A 24,321-nucleotide genomic window follows, 5' to 3' on the forward strand; every position below is an offset into this window, starting at 1 on the left:
AAAAAACACAAAATGAGGGGAAGCGGGAAAATAAAGTGAGACTTTACTGTATGGGCTTTACGACAATGTAAAAAAAAATAACAAGGAACGTTGCGCTTTCAATTGGAGAAAAAAAGGGGGGCAAAGAACAAGACAGCAAGAAGAGGACACGCAGAGCCTCCAGGAGATAACAGCTTAGGAGACTCTTGCGAACAAAAAAACAGTATTGAGGATTCTTGATAAGAGGCGCCTGGAGGCAAAACACACACACCACACACACAGACCGAGCAATACAGAGAAAACACACTCGCACACACACACACGTGACAAATGATGGATCTTCACAGTGGTGGGGTTTGCCATACCCATACGCGGGAACGAGATGAACACGAGAGAGGGTGAGGGGTCTTCTAGCCCGTTCAAATAAATAAATAAAGATATATATATATATATATGCTCTTTTGACGTGTGAATCCTGAAGTGCCGCTCCTTCCGTTTTAGCGCGTGGTGGAAAGAACAAAAATTTAAAAGTCACTGCTACGTCCTTTTTCTTTCTCTTGTGAAGGCTGAGTGGCGGGTGAGGTTCCTCGAATAGACCCCCCCCCTCAGTAGCAAACGAAAAAACTCCTCTAAATATAGATTGTATTATATATATATATATATGTGTGTGTGTATATATATTGTGTGTACGTACACGTAAGTTAACCTCGATATTGAACGCGATGAACTTTTCATGCAATGGATCTCGGTCGATTAACTGAGACACAGCTGATGAGCAGCAGACACTAATTGTAGCCGAGCCCACGTTTAAGATATGCTCTCTCGACGTACTCGCCTTACCTTTTGATTACTATTTGTTTTGCTCGTTTTTTTTCCTGGTTTTACGGCTATTGAATGTGTGTGTGTGTGTGTCGTACTACCGTGAACTGGCGTCGGTGTTGCTGTCGAAGATCACAGACGCGCACAGACACAGCACTTCACGCGGGAGCGCGAAGCAGTAACAACGCCGACGAGGGCGAAGCAATGATGCACGAAGGGTAATGATTCTTTTTTTTTGAGAAGTAAAAGCTTTTTTTGATGAAGAGCGTCAGCACGCATAACCCGCGTCGCGTTTTCTCTTTGTTCGTTTCTTTTGTCTTTTGACGGAGCGTGCCTTGTGCCCACACGACGAAGAGGAGAGGAAGAGGAGGAGGAGGACAGCCAAAGAGGGGTGTGAACACAATAGAAAAAAAACAAAGAAAAACGCACGAATAAGGAGAAAAGGTAAGAAAAAAAAAGAGAGAGCGAGAGACAAGAGGTGTGGGATAAATATTCACAGCAGTGAGGCTGAAGTGGCAAACGCTGGAGCTGGTAGCGTTTTTTTGTTTGTTTTTCTCCCTTGAATGTGTGCTAGTGTGTACTTTTTTTTGTAACAGGGAGCGGAGAGGGCGACCGAACCGGAGAGCAGTCACCTGTATAAACCATTTCAATCGTCGGAATTTCGTGTGTAACATTGTCCATGGTGCATCAGGTGAGACGAATATAATGAGCACAGAGAGTAAGAGGGGAGCAAAGATTGCGGCAGGAACAGGTAAAGATAGTTTTTATGAAACTTCATCCCATGAGTTGTGGTGGTAAGTGTTCCCCCCCCTTCGCCCTTTCCACAGCGTCATCCAAGAAGCCTCCACACCAGCAGGTCGCGAACCGGGAGAAGCTTGGTCAGCATCAGGCCAGCCAGCCCCCCTCCCCCCCCTCCCTCCCTTCCCTACCCTACTCACAGACTCTTCGCCCAGCCTGCGTGCCGCGAGAGGCTATATGGGGTGTGGGGGAGGGGGAGAGCCTTGCTGACCGTGGCCCCTACTTTCCCCCGTGTCGAGCGGGAGGCCGGCATGAGGCACTCGGGGTGTCCATGCTCCGCTCTACACCTAGCCTCACCACCACAACTATGACGGGAAGGGTGCCTACGACTGCCCCAGCTCGCGTCCCACCTGCAGACCGCGCCATACAGGAATTCATCCTGTAGCTTCCAGGATGGACGCCACGAATCGGCCGGCGGACACACGATGCAGCCGCGCAAGGCGGAGGGGGGGGGGAGGGAAGGGAAGGGAAGGGGGGTTGCACTCTCCGAGTATTCCCCGCACCGTGAGGATACCACCGCGACCTCTGCCGCCCAGTGAGTGCGCTCCGCCCGCGAGCGCTGTTCCCCATGATGGAGCCCGGCTGGGGAGGAGAGCTAACGGCAGAGAGCAGGAAAGCAAAAAACGAAGTCCACGACGCACGACAAAACCGGAAGCACCAGTGTGTATTGAAGATGCCCTTGGAACCACGACCGAGTAGTCGTCTATGTGCGGGGAAAATAGTGCAGCCCCCCCCCCCTTCCCCCCAACACTAGTCAGCGTGGGGAGGGTTTGATCAAGCAGCTCCATTGATGGTAAAACGTGGAACACACAGTGAACCCAATTTGGGGTTCTGCTGGCTGAGTGGAGCGGCATTTGTTGTCCATTCCATTAATCCTGTACCGATGTAGAGAAGGGAGTTGAGGAGGGAGAATACAGGGCAGTGATTATGCGTCACTGAAGAGAGTCTAAAGCAAACAAGAACAAGAAACAAAGGAAAGGGAAATGGGCAGGACACGAAACAACAAAGAATGGGCAAGGTCGCCAAGCCTTTCTTGGCAGCCGGCGCTGCAGGGTGCTGAGAGGCTCTGAGGCGAGAAGGAATAGGCAGATGCTGAGAAAAATAGGGGTGCCAGCTTTACAAGATAACGAGGGAACATACTCGTAAAATGCAGCGACGAAAAACAAGCACACAAACGATATAAAAAACACATACACACACAAAAAAAACGACGACGCTGAATCACACTCACTGTTCACCAATTACGGAGAGTCCAGAACTGTGGTGGGTGTGGCTGTGCCACCTCAAGGGGGCAGCTAACATGACAACGAGTTAAGAGAAGTTCTTTGTATAAAATCACGTCATCACCTCTCACTTCGTTGTCAAACACCCAAATTATTTTTCCTTCCGGTTTATTTGCGTTTCTTTCGATCTTGCAGAGGCAGAGGTGGCCTTTTTTTTCCTGTGTATTACGCGGACTCGTAGAAAGGCAGAGCACAAAGGTTTCAATAGACTGCCTTGATAATGCCTTTTGTCGGTGCAGCGCAGTGCGTTCATTTACTTTTCGGGGGGAGGGAAGGGTGACGTCAGACCCTTGATCAACAAAGAAAATCCTCAAACGACAATGATGGGGTAGGCGACTGCTACATCCTGATGCCGGCGTCGATAGCGTTGGAGATGGCACAGAGCTGACAGCTGCTGCTCCCGCCATCCAGCTCGGCCCGCTCAAACGGTGGTTTCCTGTGTCCGATGGGAAAGTACACGGTTTATATATATATTTTTTTTTGATGGTGGGGGTCTCAGGGGCTGAGCCACACCGGAGATGGTAGCCTTCATTACTGCCTTCGAGGAAACACCAAGACCACAGCTCATCATACCACTGGCCTACGTGGTGGTGGTGGTGTGACACAGCCTAGTCTTTATCTGCGGGGTAGACAAGTCGTGTGCCAGGGGGGCGTTGCAAAGAGCAGAATCCCGAGATGATCATGCTGTGCTGGTCTCAGCCCACGCAGGTACTGAAGTCTATCGCCCAAAAGCGGCTGTAATGCGTTAGCTGGCTATGCAAAGGGAGGGGTCAGGTACGCATGGTACTGAGAAGATGTACCGTAGGTGTGTGGAACGTGAAGGGCCAATTTTTGCAAGCCATGGAGGTGGACGTCCTCTCAGCGAAATAAGCATAACCCTGAAGCTTTTTGTGCGCTGTGTGTGTGTGTGTGGAGGGGAGGGGGGAGCCACCGAGGCAGCATCGTCCATCTCAGAGAACGGAAGACCCATAGAGAAGAGCAATAACGGTTTGGGAGATGAAAAACATCGGCTTAGAATCCATGTGTATACACGACACGACACTTCTATGTGGGAAGGGCACAGTGATAGAAGAAGATGTGCGTCATGTCTTCTTCTCCTCCCCTCCCCCCCCCTCCAGTGGGTTACAGAAAAAAAAATAGGCGCTGCGTAGGGAGTAACGGAATGAGAGGCAGTGCTACTGAAGAAACATATATATATGTCACCTGCGGAGTGAAAGATGAGGGGAGGGGAGAGAAAAGACACGGGGAAGCTGATGACGAGCGAGAGACGGGGATGTGGACCGAGAGAAGCAGACGCAAAGGCCGTGAAATACGTCACACCACCTCTGCGTCGTGCGTGTGTGTGCTGTTTTTCTTTGCAGAAATTCGACAAGCTGGGATGACAAGAGAGAGAGGGGACACCTTTCAGATGGGCACCCACTCTTTTTGCCCTGCGAGAACCAGTTGCACAGGCCATCGCGCACCAACCGTTTGTAGATGGCACAAGTGAAAAAGCAACGGGTAGGCAAGAAGCGAGCCGGCACCATGTACCCCGCGTCATACTACGCATCGAAAGCCCGTCAGAAGCGTCTCCATCCCGTCTAGATCATTTCCCTACCTCCCTCCCTTCCCACGCCAACACCCAAGACGCATGTACCTCTCAGACGAGAGAGGGAAAAAAGAAACAGAGGTGAGAAAGGCGTGTAGGTCCATTGGAAAAGGGAAGGGGGGGGGGAAGAAGAAGAGGAGTAGAGGAGGTGAACACCGCTGTAAAATAATAAACGGTCTGCCCCTTTTTTTTTGCTTTTGGTTTTCCTTCCTGTCTTTATGCCGAAAACAAAAAGTAAAGAACTAATGAAAATAAATGAGCCGAAACATGTTAAATACATTGATAAAATACAAATAGAGGGGGGGAGGGAGGGAAAAAGAGAGAAGGGAGGGAGGGAGAAAAAAAACAAGAGAAAAAATCAAGTCTTCTCGAGAAGAGCACACACACACACACGGAAAAAAAAAAACGACAAACGAAAGCACGCGAGGGAGTCATCACATTGAGCAACTTTCTGCTTGAAGTCCATGTTTTCATTCTTCTTTGGGAAAGAAGGGGGGGGGGGAAGGAGGGGAGGGAGGTGAAAGGGAGGAAAAAAGGAATCGAACAAAGAATCAAAGGCAGGGTGATTTGGTTTCTGGTCCCTTACTGGATCTTGTTTTTGTTGCCACTACCACTACCACTACCACTACCCGATTTCATTTTGATTTTTTTGTGCTCTCTTTTGTAACACCGTGTGGCGTCGGTGCTATCCTCGATGGTGTGGGGGGAGGGGGGGGGTGAGCTGATTCCTTCGTTCCCTGTACGCTGCAAACATTTTCTATTGTTCAGTTGCTTTTGTTGTTTCTCGTCCTTTCAACAACGCGAACAACCGTCACGATTTCATTTGCGAATTCCCCCCTCCCTCTCTCCCTCCCTCCCTCCTCACTCACTGCAGTAGATGTACGGAGAAACCCCGTTTTGTTTGTGTGTGTTTACGTTTCTTTGTTTTTCGTTTGTGAGAGTGGCCAACAACACAGTGGAGGTGAAAAAAAAAAACAGAAAGCAACCAAAAGAACAACAGCAACAAAAAACGTTCAAATGCCTTTCGCATTTTATCTCTCTTCTCAAACCTTCACCCCCATCCCCATCCCCCATCCCATTTCCTTTGGCATATCCTCGAGCACTGACCTAAAAAAGAATATAAAAATTTACCCCTCACGGTACAAACATAAACGAAAAAACAAAAGAAACAGCGGAGACTGAACAAAAGTGAACACGGTTGCCCATGGATTCAATTTTGGCCAAGAGAATAACCAACAAGAAATCGTAGGGAGAATCTCCAGTGGATAGACAACATAAGGGGGGGGAGGGAGGGAGGGAGGGGGGGGGGGCACTACTACTACTACTACTCAAAAGGACAACGTGTAAATTGGGAGGGGGTGTAGTAAAAAAAAATATATAGAGTTCAGGTTCGTTAGTATGTGCGTATGTATATATACACATTATATACGTTTTTTTTTGGTCAACTTCTCGAGACTATTGCGCGTAGAAATGAGGATGAGGATGAGGATTGGGGTGGGGGGTGGGGGAAGGGGAATTCTCTCCTTTTTGTTGTTGTTCGTATGAATATAAAATTTTCGAGGGCAAAAAAAAGCGAAGCCAAAGTGAAAAACACGGTGAACACAGAAACGAGGGTAAAAAGCAAAAAAAAAGCAGAAAAGCAAGGGAAAAACTAAGAGCGACCTCCTCCGGGGGGAAACACACACACACACACACAAAAAAAGTGGTGTTTCTTCTTTTCCCCCCCTCTCGCGTGAATTGCTCGAATTACGGTTGACAGCAATCAACTTTGGGCGAGCCTTTGCTGAGCTTCATTCCGAGAACACCAGCGTATCCACCATTCTCATTGTCGTCAGGCCATCTCCCACACTCCCCCCACCCAGTCTTTCATCTCCCAGCATCGTGCACTTTGTGATACATCATGCAATATGAGGGCCCCGCCCCTCCCCGAGCATCGTGGTGCGACCCTACCTCAGATGATGAGCGCCGTTTGTTGTTTCTCCCAATGCGCATCATCATCTCGCAAAAGGCACACATACACGCACGCATATGCGATATTCCAGGCAGCGTTTCTCTCCACGTGCACCACTGCATCAATGAGGGTCACAGCCTCCTCAGGGAAGGGAGGGAGGAGGGGTGGGGGGGAGAAGGGGGGGGGGGGGGGGAAACGCGGGGATCGCAGCACATGAGAAAAGGAAGACTGCTGCTATTCTTTCTTTTTTCCCCACTCGTTACTCTTCTTTTTGTTTCGTGTTTGCGTTGGATCATCATCGGTTCGAAGTTGCCTCGTGCCTTAAAGAACTGGCAAATGTGTTTGCTTCTCTTTTTTTTTGTTCTCTTATCGTTTTTTTTTTTCAGTGGCGGGTTTGGGCAGGAGGGCTCTGGTGAACTCGGCGGGGGAGGGAGAAAAAAAAAGGGAGAAAAACATGAAGACAAAGCAACAGGAGTAAAGATTGGTACAAAGCGAGCGAGCAGGCGGGTGAAACCAAGATATATATAAATATAGATAAATAAATATATAAATAAAAGAGAGGGAAGGTAATGGGGGGGGGGGAGGAGGAGGAGGAAGAAGAAGAGTGAAAGAAAAAAAAACAATATGATAAAAATGATAAAAGAACAACAAAAAAAACAAAATACAACGAGAGAGAGTAAGACAGACAGGCGGGAGGTAAGGTAAGGGCGGAAGAAAAAACAGAACCAAAAAAAAAAACAGAAAAGAGGTAACACACACACACACACACACGCAAGCCTCTAGAAATAAAAAAGGTGGTGTTGTGGGTGAGGACAAGATACACAGGGGTCGAGACGGAAGGGGGGGGGCAGAGGAACAAACACAGGGACTGGCGGAGAGATGTGAGGTATAAGAAGAGATTGTGTGTGTGTGTGTGTGTGTGGTTCTGGGGGAAGGGAGGAAAACAAAGAGACAACAAAAAACGCTGTTGCACACACACACACACACGAAAAGGGCTGAAAAAAAAGACCAAATGATGAGGCGAGAAATGGGACAGCTACACGAAAAAAAGAAACGGATGAACACAAATTATCACACACGAACAATAATGACGAATAGCGGGGGAAAAACAGACTACAACTCACACACGTTCATCGCCGTGAAAAAAAAAATCGATGAGTATCGACAACACCGGAGAAAAATTCGGACGGACAGGCGAGGGCAAACTTCAGCAATAAAATTCGCTTCCAGACAGACAGGGTGGCATGCTCGGATTGGTTGTGGTAATCAGGAAAGAAAAAAAACCGATGAAGGGAGACTGTCAAAAATACGTACGCGTGACTATATCTGCTCACAGGTTTTCATTTTTCATTTTTTTTCGCTTTCCCACTACCTGGCTAGCTTTCCGTCTCCTGTCTGTCTATCGATGCGGTCGTTCACCTCTTTTTTTTTCATGCAGATTTGGGAGCTACAGGTGATGTGTGTTGGGTCTCATTATTTCCTCAACTGTTCAGGCCACATAATTCTCTGTGCTTGTATATGAGTTTGTATCCATGTTTTCTTCGATGTTCTGTTTCTCCCCGAGTGAGCGTTTTTTTTTTTTGCAAGCCATCCTACTGAGATGAGCGAGCCATCCCTCCGAATATTGTGTCTCCGCTGCCTCGCCCACACTGTGTGCGGTCGCTGCGACGCGCAAAGCACTCATCATCTCGCCCTTTTCTTTGTCGATTTCTCGAGGAGGACAGTGTCTAAGCACCTTGTACACGTGATTCCTTTGCACAGACTGTTTCGGTTCCCAAGCACTCGTTCGTCCGAAAGAGAAAAAAACGGCGCACTCATTCTTTGCATATCCTCGAGGAATCCCTGTGGGAAAACAAACATATATACTCCCCGCTAAGGCCAAGGATTTGAACAAGAGCTCTGCGGATGTCGTACTGGCGCTGGATATCGCCCCCCCCTCCCCTCCCCGTTCCTTCGACGCCTCCATGCCATGCCTCGTAGATGAAAAACAAGCGCAAAGTAAGACCGGCGGGGGCAAGGGAGGGAGAGGAGGGAGCAGGGGAACACACACGAGAGCGGGTGTACAGGGTTTCATGACGCAAATAAAGCGCGGTCAGTCTCTCCGTCAGAAGGGCTGGCTAGCGCTAAAGGCTGGCACGATGCGACAAACGAAACCGAACAAAGAGAGTCGCGCCTAAAATTCGGGTGGAGTAATAAATGAAAACGAGGGCAAAGTGGAATGGCTCCGAGGACGCCGTGGTGAAGCGGAGAACGCTGCCTCAGTAGTACACGCACACACAAAGAAAAGAGGACAAGTGGGAGAGAGGCAACTCGAACGCGAGCAGCCGCACACGCCTGGTACGGGTTGTGCCTCCCCTTTAGGTCTCTTTCACCGAACGAGCAGGACAGCGCGCATCGCGTTCGCCGCAGAACGGTGTACAAAAAAAAAAAAACGAGCTCAATCTCACCTCTCCTCACGAAAAAAACAACAAGTCACTCCTAAAAACAAGAAGGATCCAAACCAGCGCAAGAAATAACGAGTCGGGTCAGGTGAGCTGTTGTTTGGAAATGACACACATCACATCACGAACACAAGATCGTATGCAACACAACACCGGCGATCATCCCCATCTGAACACACCGCATTTACACACACGCACTCAACAAACAAAAAGGGAATGGGTTATGTGGAAACGGTTTTTTCTTGTTGCCAGAGGAGATGCCCTGAAACTCTGCGGCAGGTCCTTTGAAGCTAGACACGCGTCACCGTTCGGGGTCGTCTCGAATTTATTCGCGTGCTCGTCCTTGCAAATCTCTCTCTCCTCCTCTCTCTATTTTCCCTCCATTTCCATATTCCACCCCGTGAGTTTGTTGCTCTGTGTGTGTGTAGGTGTGTGTGCGCGAATATCGCGATGCTTTTGCGTTTCGAACCCCAGAACGCGCGGCGCCAAGCTCGGGCTTTGCACTTGATGCCTTGACTGCTTTCCACTGGGGTCCTGCTCTGATTCTTTGTTCCTTGACGGGCACCCCCCGTCGGGCCGTTTGCTTTGCTGAGCACAAACATCAAAGGAGCGAAGCTTCACCTTCCTCAGAGAAGTGATGGCAAAGTTTGTTCCTTCTTCATGCGTTTCCCATACCACCTCTCCTGTCCCCCGAGAGCGCACACAGGCATGTGTGAAGAGCAAATCTTTCAACACTGTCACTTCACAACCACTTGCGCGTACGAATTGATAACCCGAGCACACACACACACACACACACCTCTCTCGCCCCCTACGCATGTTGGTCTACAGCATTGGCACACATCCTTTCACACGAACGCATACGCGTCCCCCCTCCTCCCACCACGCCCTCCCCCCCGGGGGGGGGCGGCGTAGGCAGTGATTGTACAGGATTCTCCCGCTGCAAGCATTTCGTAATGAACCCCGACATGGAAAAAAAAACTTTACGGCGCCGACGTGCCTGTCCATATCTTCGTAAAAAAAGGGGGTGCGTGACCACTGCTATGCGATGCGTGCACTTATGGACAAGGAGGTATTGCCGACCAAGCACCGCTATACGACGTAAACATCAGCAAGTAAACGTAACAGGAGAAGGAGCGTGTGCGCGGTTAGACACAATGCGTACCCGCAACAAAAGCAGTGCAACGGGGATGGTCTTGGACATGAACACGGCAGCAATAAAGCACAAGCGAGCAAATGAAAAAAAAAATGGGGAGTGAACATCCAAGAGACTGAGGGAAGCACATACAGAAAGGCAAAGGTCAGCCAGTACACAACACAAACAGGCGCATCAATATACACAAGCACAACTCCAGATCACATCTATGTATGTGTACAAACACACGATAGTCTGTAAAAGTGAAGAGTGCATGTGTATGTGCGAACGGAGGTGAGAGGTGCACGTCGAGACCCCGTGTGCCTGAAATCATATGCAGAAAAGCAGCCCAAAAAAGAAAGGAAGAGTGTACACCCAGTCGAGAAACAGGTGGTCAGGGACAGAACATATTTTTTGTGTGTGTGCGTGTGCGCGTTTGTGTGTATTCTCTCCCTGACTCCCTCTCAGCGACTCAGTGTAGACGAAGCCACACGATCTCCACCATCCGAAAAAAAAAAGAAAGAAACGGTGGAAAAATATCCGATCAACTCGGCGACCATATGAAAAAAAAAAAGAAAGCAAATTGCCCAAGATAACACAACCAAAACCGCAACCGTGAAAAAAAAAGGGAGAAACCAGAGCCGAAAAAAAAAGACAAGGCAGAAAACAATAAAAAAAATCAAAAAAAAATGAACGGGTAAACATATCCGAAATACAGCTGTAAATAGAACGGGGAACTAAAAAAGGAAAACACACAAAAACATTAAAAAAACACGCGGCCACTAACTCATGAACACACACACACAAACAGAAACACATTGAAATAAGTGAAAAGTGAAACAGAGCTGAAAGAATCTGTCGTGTCCTTAATCGATGCGAAAAGAAAAAAAAAACGGTGGTACACAAACAGGAAGAAAAGGAAAAAAAAAGACGGGGAAGGAACAGGGAAAAAAAAGGCGTCTCGGCGCTTTTTTTTTTCCTGTGGAAGCTGTGGAGCTTCCAACGACGACAGTGAGCCCCTGAAGTGTTGAGAGAACGAGGGAGACCTAGGAGGGACTACCGACGCGCCATTTGAGGTGTGTGAATCTCTCTTCCAGTGAGCCCACAATGAATCGTCATTCCTAAAGCAGTGGCGTCTATTTGTTTGTTCTCGTTGTTAAGTAAAATTACCCAAGCAGTACACCGCGCGGGGCGGGGGGGGGGGGGGGGGGATGAAAAGGGAGGGGAGGACGATAGCGGCGCTCATGCGGTCTTCTCGAACGCGATCCAGGTCACACTGTAGGGATCGAAACGGAAGCGCTTGGGGTAGGCGGGTGGGGTCACTAGCTCCTCCGTTGCAGCCGCCATCGTCTCGGACTCCTTAAGCGCAATGTCGTAGGCCGGCGGGGGCTGACCAAACACAACGCGCTCCGGCACCTCGCCAGCGGCATCAGTGGACTGCGTATCGCTCAGCTGCCCACTTCCGGACTTGAACAAGTCCTCGAAGTTGACGCTGGCAGGGCTCTTTGCCGTGAACCGCGCAGGTGCGTATGCGGTGGGAGAGACAGGCTCGCTATGTGAAAAAGCGCAAGTATCCCCGAATGGGCACGTCACACCGAGGACATAGTAGCGGCACGCCTTCGTCTTCAGCTTCGTCACGTCAATCTTCTTGCTTAGGTGGCTGAGGGGGGACATGGGTGAGAGTGAGTACTCCGCTCCAGCCATACTAGCTTCCTCGTACGACGGAATGCGAGGTAGCTGCATCTTCGCTGTTCTGGACTGTGTGTATGTGTGTGTATGTGTGTGTGTGTGTTGGGGGAGGGGGGGAGATTCGCTCAGAAGAACACGGACGACGCTTCACACAAATCGGGAGAGGAATCGGAGGCACACACAAAAAAAGAGGGGATGAGTACACACTGACGCTGAGAATATCTACGGGTCACGTGAAACGGTACAAATGCGTGCCAAATCTTTGGGTGCCGGAGAAAAAAGACAACGAAACACACAAAATACACAGTCCTTTTTTTTTCAAAGGGGGTAGGAGGGAAAAAAAGGAGAACAACAGTGAGAGAGCTGTAAATGCAGACTGAAGTGTGAGGGGGGGGGGCAGGGGGACGAGGCAGGAGGAGGGAGGGAGGAGACTGCGAAGCTGAAAAGGTGAAGAGCTGCTTTAAAAGGTCACGGAAGGGGGCGAGGCGGACGATTGCTGTTGTACAGGGGAGGGGAGAGAGAGACAAAGAGGGGAAAAACAGATTCAAACATTCAGATAAGCAACGCATTTGCACAAGAGTGTGTTCGAGTGTACCGGGGCCCGGCCAGGTACAGGTGTGCGTGTGTCGTTGAAGAAAAGTGTAAGGAAAAGAGGGACGGTGGGGGGGGGGTGAAAGTGGGAGGGATCGTTGTTAAAGAGAACCACAAGCAGGTGAACACAGGAATGTTCTATACACATCCGAGAATGACGCCACAGCACGTTCTTTTCGCATCGTAAGCTACATAGCGCTACAAGCAGATGGTAGCGGGTCAAGTTTAGATCGATGCAGCCACCGCTAGCGCGCAGAGACCTAGGCGATTCCTCTACCCTTATAGCCAGCAGAAACGACATGCAGAATACACCAGGTTTTTATTCATCATTTTGCTCACGTTGCCCCTCCTGGTTGTGAAGGTCGCCGCAGCAGAAAAGAAAAGGGGGAGCTTTACAAAAAAAAAAAATACTCACTACCGTAACTGCTTCACCCCGGGAACTACATATTAATTCGTGCTATTCTTTTTTTCCAAAAGGGTCGCGCGCGCATTGCAAAGTGAACGTTCATCAAATCCATCGAGAGAGAAAAAACAGGATCGTGGCCACCCCAACGAAGCCCATGTCAAAGGTGATGGCTGCGAAAAGACGTCGCTTCCGTCGAGAAGTCTCGCCAGCACGCCATTTTTCATAGTCGCCGGCTGCGTTAGTTGGGAGCATACGCGGCGTCGAGACCAGTCTGGGTTCCTGAGTGGCCCTAGAGCGGTGGGGGCTCAGCGCGCATGTTCACCTCCGTAGTCTCCGTCGCCGTCAAGGAAAGCGTGGTGGTTGCCGCCCCAGGATGAGTGTTGCTGCTGGCGGTCAAGTAACCACCAAACTGTGTTTCTGTGAGAAACATATCATGGCTTTGATTCTTATACTTGGCCCACACGGAGCTCTTGTCTAGCAGCGACTGGATCCACAGTGTGTGTGCTTCGTCTGGTGCGGCAAGCAGAGCCTTGACGACCTTCACCAGCGCGGCGCGGATGGTCGCGGCGCTGACACCCGCTGCGGCGCTGGCCGAATCGGGGAAGCTCTCTTCCAGATACTTGAGCAGCTTCTCCGGAAGGTGATTGCGCATAGCGTACTCCAAAACGCGGGAATTGCGAGTCACATTGCTGAGAAATCCCTCCAGTGTTTCCAGCGCCCCGATGGTAAGAGCGGGGTACTTCTCAATGACGTCGATGAGGGAAGACAGCACATCGGTAGATCTGCTCGTCGCCTCGACGCACGCAGCTGAGCGACTCATCTCCCGCATCCATTCAAGTGAATAGCGGACCACCACATCGTTAGTGGAACTGTCGGCCGATCCGGGATTCAGCAAACGGTCAATTTTACTGCCGTAGCCAAGCGACGTCATGTAGTCGCGAAGCCCTGGCGAGTTGGCTAGCAGCATCTCACCTGCCTTGGTGAGCAACTCCAACATCTCAAAGTCCGGCAGAGCGCTGGCACCGTTGGACTGGGTTGAGATCGCCTTGCTTGCCTCCTCCACAAAGCGCTCGAGCAGTGCCAGTAAAAACTCCTTCGGATGGCGCACCGCCCACCCGGGCTGCCGCACATAAAACATCACGTACACCCCGCCGACTTGCAGATACCGTAGACGATCCTTCGCGCCATCAGCGCCGCTGCTGTTGTACTCCGAGGAATTTTGGGGTGGACCCATCTCCCCTCCGGTCATGTCAGGCGGCTTCCAGGACGCAAGAGGGTCGGCGGAGAGGGCGTTGACAATCTGCCTACGGTTCTCCTGCAGTTGCTTCACTAGCTCCTCTTTCTGAGTCTTTGTCCACACCAGCTCGGGGCTCTCCTGCCATACATCCAGCATTCGACATGCCTGCTTCACGTTTTCCTTCATCATTTCGAGAAACGCCGCTGGTAGGAGATTAGAGGAGCGCAAGAAAAGCTGCGGCCCGACTAGGCGATCGGCGTAACTTTTTGCCAAGCACCTGCAACACTCCTCACGGACCCCCTCTCGCGGACAGGTGGCGTAGAGAAAGAGCAAGAAGATATAGATACCCCGGTCAAGACTCTGCTGCACGAGGCTGCGATGGGCAAGCATGAGCTGGGCGAGCGCCAGCACCGCATCCAGCTCTTCAGATGGGTGCAACGACGTGTCGCATGTTTCGTCTTGGTGTTGCAGAATTTGCTCCAGCAAGAGCACCACGGCTGTCATGGCTGTTTCGATAACTGAGAGCGCCTGAAGGCAGGTATCCGAGGTGAGGAATCTCGTCAACGTCTGCACCACCTCCAAACGAACAGCGTTCTGTATGTCTAACTCGCTCCTTATCGTGCCGCTTGCTCCCGTCTCGACAGGGGTGAAGGGTCTAAGAAGGTCAACCAGCGAGCCCATCTGCTTCGCTGCTGTCGCCGTGAGCGTCTCCAAGTAGTTGCAGCTCAGCAGTCGCAGTGACTGAGCCGCCAAGAGTGGTGCGTCCTGCAAGACAGTTTGATGTGCTGTGGTGAGCGGTGCCGGCGGTGTCCCCGCAACGCTTTCTTTCTTTCCTGCCGAATGAGAGTTTTTGTCAAGCAAAAAGTGAAGCAGCGCCATGAAGAACCCGACGGGGTTCTGGATTGGGTAGTTTGGTTGAGCAATGAAGAGGCGCAGAAAAACACCACCCACGACGACCTCGCGCGCGTGGAGTGAATAAGTGAAGTCGGCAATACTCGTGGAGAGAGGAGGCAAGTCAGTAGCGCCGAAGGCGGCCTCACGAAACCGCTTCGAGTTCCTCTGGAGCAAATCTCCCAACTCGGTACGGCACGAGTTGTTCCACAAGAAATACGGGGTGTCGGAGTTCGAGTTCAGCAGTGTCAGCACCTCCGCTTCACTGTCAGGCTGACGATCCATCTTATAGAGGATGAAGGGAGTTAGGAGTCGCTGGAGTACTTCATGTAGTCCGACGTGTCGCGTCGTCTGCACAACGCTGTCAGTCGTTGCATCCGCCGCTCTCTCTTCACTAGACACAATGACTGCCCTGCCGTGCGAGTCGGTGCCTTCTGCGCTATTCGTTATCGTGGCACGGGGGCGCGAGATGCCCACAAGGGCGTAGATGCCATGGAGAGCGAGAACGGCAGCACGGTTGGCGAAGAGCTGTTTGTGATGTTCTTCATCGAGGCTCACGTCAGCCTTGTCGAGAGAGGGATCATAAAAGAAGAGTGACTGGAGGAGGTGCCAAATACTACCATAGCGAATCAGTTCCAACTGCATCTTCTCGCTGTAGGACTCGCTGGCGCACGCCTCGATGCACGCGCGCGACAACTCCGGTGCCTGGTAGTAGGCGATACCTTTCGCGGTGAGGTACGGAATCGCCTCCTCGCGTAGCATCTTCAGACGACAATCCGTGAAGCGGGCACAGAGGGAGAAGGTGAGCATGCAGTGCTTTGCGATTCGAACGTGAATGTCCGTGTCCAGCGAGTTGGGTGTGATGAGTTCGAAGCAATACTTGGCGATTTCTGCGAGGAGGTGTATTCCGTTCTCTTCCTGCAGCTCATCGGCATTGAGAGGGGTATTGCGAATAGTAAAGTAGCACAGCTCCGTAGCCGGATCGAGGAGAACAATGTCCTTGTGGAGCGCGTCCGGCGTGTGGAACTCCTCTTCGATAAGACGCAGGAGGAGCCCGTAGCCAGCGTACTTGTACGGTTTCAGTGCAGGACCACACCTCTTCAAAAGAATAGACTGCGCCTTGAGCATTAGCGAGATGTTGTACGGTCTTGGTTCACTCGATTCTACTGAGCCGGCTGCCAAGAATTCATAGGCGCGCTGGATGAGCTCGAAAACTTCTCGGCCGTTGGGATTCTTGTCGGGGTGGTAGCGTGCGGCAAGCTGATAGTAAGCCTTGCGTATTTCCTGCTGGGTCGACGGCGGCTGGAGCCCCAAAATCTCGTGGCATTTTTCTTGCGTCAGCGAGGACGGTTTCTTGCTGAGCTCTCCTTTCCACTGCTGCAGGACATCCGTGAGGAACCGCACAGCGTCTCGTACGGGCCAGTTCGGAAAGCGCAGCTCGTCGCAGAAGTGGCGCAGGTAGTACTGACTGCAGAACAGCTCCTTTTGCAAAGACTCGTACTGCACCCCAACTATTGGGCAATATTGGTAGACCACGGTGTTGTTGCTGAGCAGTCGAGGAGTGAAATCCGCCACGTGTGCGGCCACCTTGGCGGCCAGGTATTGCCGCATAGACGGCGACCAAATCGCTTCGGGGTTGTTGTATTCACCGAGCAACACGTCTGCGAAAGCCTCGGGGCCGTGGTGGGTGAGGTAACACACCATTGCCGGTGGCAACAGCGGCGCCAGAATGCTATTTCGCACCACGTCATTCGTGGCCGCCGCGTACTGGAAGGACTGTCGATTATGCGTCGCGGCAAGCAGGCGGCACATGGGCAGCACATCTGACGCGGTGTAAAGACACGAAAAGAAAAACACACCGGTAAGGAAAAACCGGCCCACTAGCGGGTTTGCCTCCATCAGCGACAGGAGAAGGGTGTGCACGCGCGAGCACACGGCGCTGTCAAAGGTGAGCAGCAACTGTACCAAATGGGGCAGGACGGCGGGACTGCTGAGAATTCGCTTGACTTTCGGCTGAGGCTGCATTACAGCACCTTCATCATTCACTGACGGATAGTGCTGGCACAAAAGAATAACAATATCCAGGACCGTGCATGTCACCTCTGTCAGCGTCAGGATAGACGGGATATCGGCGCCCATGACTCCCCAGCGCAGCTGTGCAACGGCGCGGAACTCGCTCCAGCCCGGCATGCCCTGTGCCCACACCTTAGCCGTTTCCGTCACCTCGCCCTTTTTGTACAGCTCCTTGAGCTCGGAGAAGGAGACGGGCCCTGCCTTGACGCCGTTTTGGGTGTAATGCCACTCTTTTTGCTGACCTTGAATCTCGCTGAGATTGCCAAGGTAGTCGATTGTGTTTGAGAGGGACTTCAGCTGTGGTCGATCGATATGCAGGTGCGCCAAGGTCACCAGGTCCATCAGCGGTGCCAGCCCGTCGTGATCAAGAAAGAGCTTAATGTTGTGACGTGCCTTGAGTAGATGGGCGAGAAGCAGGAGTAGGCGGTCTCGCATCATGGGGTCCATTGTATTTTGCAGCATTTGGAGCAAGAACGGCAGATCGTTGAATTCGCCAATAGTCTCAGCGTAGTGCGTGTAGAGGAGTGCCAATCCGTGCAGGCACTCCAGCTTAATTTTGGTGTCCTGGACCAGCAGGAAGCGGTGGTACATATTGTTGAAGAACTCCCGCGGCTGCGCGATGACCGGGTGTGGGTCTTCAAAGAGCAGGCGAGGGTAGTGTTGTCCGACTTTGAGCTCCGCGTCAAGGCTGTGATAGACGACCTCGAATTCAGCGTAGTTCCACGCAATCATTTTCTCCCGACACATATCACTGTGCTGCCGGAAGGCCTCCAGCTCCGCCTGAACGGCTGCCTTGAGCTCGGCCCGGGTGGTGTGGTTCCAAATGAGGTCGGGCCGCAGGTGGTCTCTGTTGGCTTGATAAAAGAACATGCTCCAGTTGATCTTTGGTAGTACCTTGACATCGCGTACGCGGTACCGCACCCGACCGCCGTCAGAGCCGTTGGAGTCTGCCGGGGAAGAGGTAAGGGGACCGGTCCACTTGTCGGTGGCGCTCTCGTTCACCTCCGGCATGACGTCTCGCGGATTGAAAGACTTTTTGAACCAGCCCGTTTTAGACTCACGGAAAACTGCGGTCATCTGGGTCACCTTCTTTTGCTCCTCCACCTCTTGCTCGCTTGCCGGTGCCGGCTCCGTAGACTGCAGAAAGTTCAACAGGGCCAGTGGGACCATGCGCCGCAGTATGTCCTGTGTGGGCACGTTGGAGTGCGCCCAGTACGCGATAAGGCGCCGCGCCAGGTCGCGAAGCTTCCGATTGGACGAAAAGACTGCGATGTTGAACTGTGTAAGAAGTCCCGCCTCCGACAAGGCGAGCTGCTGCATGCGTGCAAACTGGGTTTCGTCGCCCTCCTCCATCACCACCCGGATCAGTTGGCCTGCGGTGTAGCGAATGATGTCACACGAGTGGCTCAGCAATTCAAACAGGTGTCTCCCCACTATGTCCACCAGTTCCTGCATAATGCGCCTGAAGTGTGCCGGGTCGGTTGTGCAGCTGTACGGTGGGCAGAGTGCAAACTTGAAGAAAAACAGCAGCTCCAACACCAGCAAAGACGCGCTTTTGTTGGGAATGTGGTCGCGCAGCACCTCCATGAGACTTCGAATGAAGCCTTCAGCACTCAGTAGTCGGTTCTTGTTTATGGACTCGTGCTCTACTTCGTAATGATCGTGAAACGAGGTCATGAGCGTGTTAAGGAATTCGATAACGGCGTAGGAGACCGCCAGGTTGTTGAGCCGCAACGCCTTCACCGAGTAAATGCCAACCGACTTGAACAGCGAAGGAACTAGTGCAATTGAGCTGAAGCCCACACGTGACACCGAGAGACGACCCAGAGCCTGGAACTGCTCCGCAACAAAACGCTGAATCATCGCGTCGAGCATCATGTTGCCGGCAATGTTCCCACTGCTGGTGCCGCCACTGGTACTGGTGGTGCCGTCTCGATTCGCCTCGCTCCCACTCAGCTTCATCCATGAGAAGTGCTCCAGGACAGCTTCCACTGCATTGAATATCAGCTTTTCACGATTCTCAGAGAAAAGACCGTCCCTGTTCTCGCTCCACGCCAACCCTGTCCTCGGGATGTTCGCGTTGAAAAGCTCCAGGGCCGCCATAAGAGCGGCACCCACGTCGCTTGCTGTCCATTTTGCCATGTCCCCTGGGGTTGCGCCGCCGGCGCGACGACTGTCGACAAGCCCCTTCAGCAACAGACTCTCCACCTCCTCTGTGACGGGTGTACCAAGAGAAGAGAGTCGGTTGCGCCGCAGAAGTGGGCGCGACAATACACACACGTTTCCTTCCCCAACACTGTAGCATGCTGTCAACACATGCGCCAGAATGGCGTCGCGAAGGGGTGACTGATACGACTTCATGACAGGCGAGTCCTTGAAAAGGATGAAGAAGCGCTGATCGTCATCTTCGCAACGCACAAGAGCAAAGATAGAGTGAAGAAAATGTGCACTGAGTGGATTGTACGTGACGGGGTCCCGCTCAAGAATCGAATTCGATGTGGTGCTCAGCAAGCGGCGCACCGTGCCGTCACGCTGCTTTGGGGAGTATTTCAACACGCTGAACTCCTCCACAGCCTCGAGGGCGTCGCGGCGGATGCCGAGGCGTTCTGAATCAAACACACTTTGCGACAGGATATTCATCTCACGATATCGAGGAAGCCCGAGGTACTCCCTCGCGTTTTGTGAGATGGACTCGATCAGCAGCTTTGCATTCACCACGTCGTAGAGATGCAGCTTCATCTCCATTCCATACGCAATGACGAGGCTGCCGGGTCGGTTTTCAATGGATGTGATGCCCCGAATATTGTAAAAGAGATACTCGCCCACTTTTTCATACTCGTGTATATCGCCTGCATTGCCTCTACCGGCTGTAGTCGACACCTGCACTGGCGAGCTGGCTGTCGCGACGCCTTCGGCAGGGGCTTTGCCGCTCAGCTCGTCCCCAGTACGGTACAACTGTTCAAGGCCGATGGCTGTCACTCGCAGAGTGCACGGTCGAAGTGTCTCTTTGGTGGTGTACTTCATTGCTGCAAACATCTGGAGCGGTAGCGAGGCGCGATAGTTGTGGTCAAAACAGAGTCTATACCGGTTTACATCTGTCAAGAGTTGCACCCGCTCCGCGTCAGAGACGCAAGAGAATCGCAACTCCTCTGCTTTGTTGCCGTTGCTTTGGATAATGAGAAGGAATTGCCCATTATTGGTGCCTTCAGCCAGAATGCCTCGCACGCTCGAGGTGTATGGCCAGTAGTTCGTCAGCTTCGACAAGGAGCGCGCGTCACATGTGGCGATCCCATGCGGACCTACGCAGAAAATTCTAGTGTACTTGCCCCTCCATGAGTGCTTCGTGACAGTGTAGCAGGCGGTGAATGACCGATGGTCAATCGGCGCGCTGCCAGGGACTGAGGAGCTCAACGGGTGGTTTTTGTTGGTCGTCGACATGATTGGCAGATGACTCTATCTCGTCCCGTTTGCGTGTGTGTGTGTGTGTGTGTGTGCGTGGGGCGGGGGGAGGGGGGGACAGCGTACGGAGAAAACGAGTGAATAATAATATACGAAAGTGATTAGTGCACCGTACACAGCAACGGCGACAACACCTCGTTCTTCTCTCTGCTCAACCAGCTGCTCGCCCCCGCCTCTCGCTCCTCCCCTCCCCTCCCCTCAAAAAAAAAAAAAGAGACACGCGTGAAGGATTGGTGGCGAAAAGAGTCTCCTATTCCCCCGTCTCTACCCCTTATCCGGGACAGGAGCTACACACGGAGAAAAAAAGAGAGGCGGAAATCAAGGACGAAGGCTTGGCCGATTGACAGGCGTTCGGTTCGTATCACCGGGAAAAGAAGAGCACACTATTCACAGGAGTGTACAGTACCGTCACCGAGAGGGGCACGGTCAGCGGAGTGCAACTCGAAGATCTTCTTTCCTTTGCAGATTATTAGGAAGACCATCGACTGCACATTGAAGCAACGTATGAGCAAAATAAACTTGACGCGGGAGAAGGGATGGATAGAGATCTACGGTGAGATGCAGGAGGGGAGGGGAGGGGAGGGGGGAGAAGATTCACCGATATGTTTTCCCTTTGGGGGGTTGCTGTTTTTGCAAAGACGGAGTAAGAACAGTTCAGGGGTGATGCATATTGTGTGCGACATGCTCACTCCAATGTGTGTGTGTGTGTGTGAAACATTGGTGCGGAAGGAGAGAGAGAGAGAGAGTTGAGGGAGGGCGCGAAAAAAAAAAAAAACGCACTTGAAAGTGGCTGCAATGGGCGACAGTGACGCGGAAATAAAAGCTTCCATGACAAGGGTCCCACACTATACAGCGAGTTCGTGTCACACGTTGGCGTTTGCGTGCGTTCAAGAACAGACTAAAACAGTTCACACGACAATGTGTGTGGGACGCACACCGAGCACATACTTTTCGCACAGAGTGTAAGAAAAAAACTTTGAGCAAGCCACGGTTTCTTCAGTGACAAAGCTGAAAATGGTGATGATTCTCCTGGGTGTGACGGTAATGGGAGGAGGAGGAGGGGAGGGGAGGGGAGAGGTGTCGGTGTATGGCAGCGATCCACTCAGCAGATAGCAGCCTCCCCTCACCACCACCACCACTCTCATGGGATAGGCAAAGGCGGTGGGCATCGAGCCCGTAGTCGGAGTCCCAAATCGCTTTGAAGCGGCCAGAGCACACGAGTGGTGGTTTCCAGACGACGATGAGGTGGGCGGAAAGGAGAGAGGTGCACCAGACACGGATAGCCCTGGCTGGTGAGGTCCTGTCCCGTCACCTTGCGCGTTGAGCAACACAACCATTTTTTTTTTGGCTGGAATAAGCAAGGGCGAGTGCCTTTGGTGTGCAGTGAGCGCACGTGCACAGGCGCGCTCCTAGACCGACAGAGCCCAGAAAAACAGAAAAACGGCAAAGCAACTGCGTTCCTAATCTTGACGCCCTCACCGAAGTCTCCCATCCCCTGCCGTCTAGCTCTCTGACTCCACCTTGAAGTACAACTTCGAGACCAAGCGAGACGTCATGAACAACACATCCAAAAGAAGGAGAACAATGAGGAAGACGTCGGAGCCGAGCATAAAAAGGCGATGCCGCCGGCCTTTGATGTGAATGAGCTGCTCCAGTAAAGTGTCGCAGCGAGAGGTCAGCCATAAGAGTCTTGACTCGGTTGTGTTTTGCTTTTCTGCCATATCATAGTATCCTTGAAGCCAAGGCGCCTCCCACAGCACGTCAGGGGTGTCGTGGATCGACTGAATCGCGAGCCGTTCTTCAGCAAGCTCGCCCTCGATCCTGGCGATGCGTCGCTTTGTGGAGTAGTACTCAACCAGGCCAGAGAATTCGGCTGGGATTGACATGATGTCGTCGTGTAGGGCCTTCGTCACGAACTCGAAGTAGTGCACCCTCGCCGAGCGACCGAGAGAGTGCGAGAACGTGAGCATCACGAGACTGTGTAACGGATCGCTGATCGGGACGAGATAATGATCAAAGCAGAGGGCCTTGGCGAGTCGATCGACCGCTGGACCGATCTCAAGGGGGCTAAGCCCCAGCGGCGAGCTGGCCGACATCGCATGGGAGGGCGTGTCGAGCTCATAGGAGCACCAAATCGGGAAAAGGGCATCGATTTCCGCTTGCGCGTGACGGTGCTCCACGCCCTCAAGCAGGCGATTCGTGGGAGACAAAAAGTCGTCGTCAACTATCCAGTGGTCTTTACGGTCCATGCCCCACCAAACGACGGTGCCGTTAGAAAAGAGGAAGAGGTCAAAAACGTGCTCGCTCGAGACGTGCAGCACGCTGTGCACTATCTCCGTCTTGTAGCCGCGTCGGTGATAAACGGCCTCCAGCGCGCCTAGATTGAGGCGTTCTGCGACGCAGCTGTAGCTGACACTACCAATCTGCGCAGCGAGAGCTTCAGCAGAGGAGAGGAAGAGTTTGCCGGATCGCCGCTCCCCCACTGAGGGAAGCGGATGTCCCACATATCTGTCAGTGCGGCGTCCATGCCGCTGATGCGCAGGCCATGGCGACACGCGCGAGGACGCGGCATACGCGGGTCGTCGATCGTTCTGCGAGCGGGCAGTGGTGTGAACATGAAAAGGTCGCCGGAGACGCACACGATCGTCCACGGGGGAAACAACAAAGATGGATTGGTAGGACTGCAGGTACTCCAGCAGTGGCCCGTACGTGGCTGCGTATTCCGCGTTCCAGTTCATCTGCTGCTGCATTTCCGCGAGAGTAATACCAGCAGTGGCGTTGGCCATCACCAGGCCCAGCAGACGAGTACGCGGGTCAGCGGGCATTTCGGACTCCTGCATGGACAAACGGCACGAAGGGCGGCGGTTATCGGCCGGGGACGGTGGCCTCATCGCCAGCGCGGCGCTGGTCACATTGAAGGGCGACGTCGGGAAGGCCGTGGAGGTGCGATGAGAAAAACAAAAGTTGCGTGCCTCGCTGTCGTTTGAGTTACCACCACCTTCATGGGCGTTCCCTCGTTGTGCATGAGGCTTGTGCCGAACACACCGATCGAGGAAGCCACCGTGCTCCTCCCCTACCGAAAGCAGAGATTCCTCCACAGAGCCCTGCCTATCCTCTATTATATTGGGATTCGTCTCACATGCCACGTGCAGTGCACCGGGCAAGGAACAGCTTTGTGGAGCGATGAGACGTGGTCCCGTATAGTCATCATCCGAGAAAAGGATGTCGTGCTGCGCATCCCTGTTTGAGTGAGCGCACGCATGACGACGACGGCGCGATGGAGAAGACCCCGTGGGAGACATGGCAGTATTGTAATCTCCGGCAAGGTTCACTCCTTTTGATTTTCTTGTCGACGGTCCACTATGGTGGTGGGGAGCTGATTCCTCATTCGTCTCTGAAGAGGCAGCGGTAGACGATCTCCTTTTCCCATCAGAGAGGACCGTAACATCACGTGCTCCGAGACAACCGTCCATGGCATTGGCGTACACATACACGTGACCAGAAGAACAGGGGGGGGGTGAGGAAAAAAAAAACCCGAGCCCTAACGCGATAGGATGACGCGGTCAGTATGACACCACGGGACAAAACCTCGCGTAGGAAGGCGTATAGGCCTCTGAGGTGAGTACACTGTTTTTTGTTGAAGAGCAGAAAGTTGGACCAGCGGGAGTGGCAGGAGGATTCAAGACGCAGTGAGGGCAGTACTGTACACAATCGATCTGCGCATTCATGTTACCGCCTCAGGGTCTTTGAGTGATCACAGACGCCTTTTTGGCCACACAGACTGAGAGTGATAAACACCGTTACGGAACCCTCCACAGGCTTTCCCGAGTGTTTCGCTTCTGTCAAGAAGAAATGTTCTATCCGTGAGATACCAGTCCCGAAGATGGCTTTCTATAGCATGGGTTCTTTGGACAAGATGCCCCCCACCCCTCCAACTCCCCCTCCCGCTGTTTCTTCCACAACGTCGTTGCTAAACACCAG

At 52.4% G+C, this 24,321-nt stretch overlaps 3 protein-coding genes across 3 annotated transcripts; all 3 read right to left on the reverse strand.

The window, feature by feature from the left end:
• Nucleotides 1-11,236: 11,236 nt before the first annotated feature.
• JKF63_03004 (uncharacterized protein) lies at nt 11,237-11,737 on the reverse strand (the record flags this gene model as incomplete). Its single annotated transcript, XM_067899026.1, has 1 exon — nt 11,237-11,737. The coding sequence occupies one exon, from the start codon at nt 11,735-11,737 to the stop codon at nt 11,237-11,239; it is 501 nt and encodes a 166-aa protein (XP_067755470.1).
• A 1,232-nt stretch (nt 11,738-12,969) lies between these two features.
• On the reverse strand, nt 12,970-20,319 carry JKF63_03005 (uncharacterized protein; the record flags this gene model as incomplete). The annotated part of the gene is made up of 1 exon (XM_067899027.1): nt 12,970-20,319. The coding sequence occupies one exon, from the start codon at nt 20,317-20,319 to the stop codon at nt 12,970-12,972; it is 7,350 nt and encodes a 2,449-aa protein (XP_067755471.1).
• A 1,523-nt stretch (nt 20,320-21,842) lies between these two features.
• Nucleotides 21,843-23,813, reverse strand: JKF63_03006 (uncharacterized protein; the record flags this gene model as incomplete). Its single annotated transcript, XM_067899028.1, has 1 exon — nt 21,843-23,813. The coding sequence occupies one exon, from the start codon at nt 23,811-23,813 to the stop codon at nt 21,843-21,845; it is 1,971 nt and encodes a 656-aa protein (XP_067755472.1).
• Between the last annotated feature and the right edge of the window lie 508 nt (nt 23,814-24,321).

This window comes from Porcisia hertigi, chromosome 30 (assembly GCF_017918235.1).
Source record: "Porcisia hertigi strain C119 chromosome 30, whole genome shotgun sequence".
NCBI classification, from domain to species: Eukaryota; Euglenozoa; class Kinetoplastea; order Trypanosomatida; family Trypanosomatidae; genus Porcisia; species Porcisia hertigi.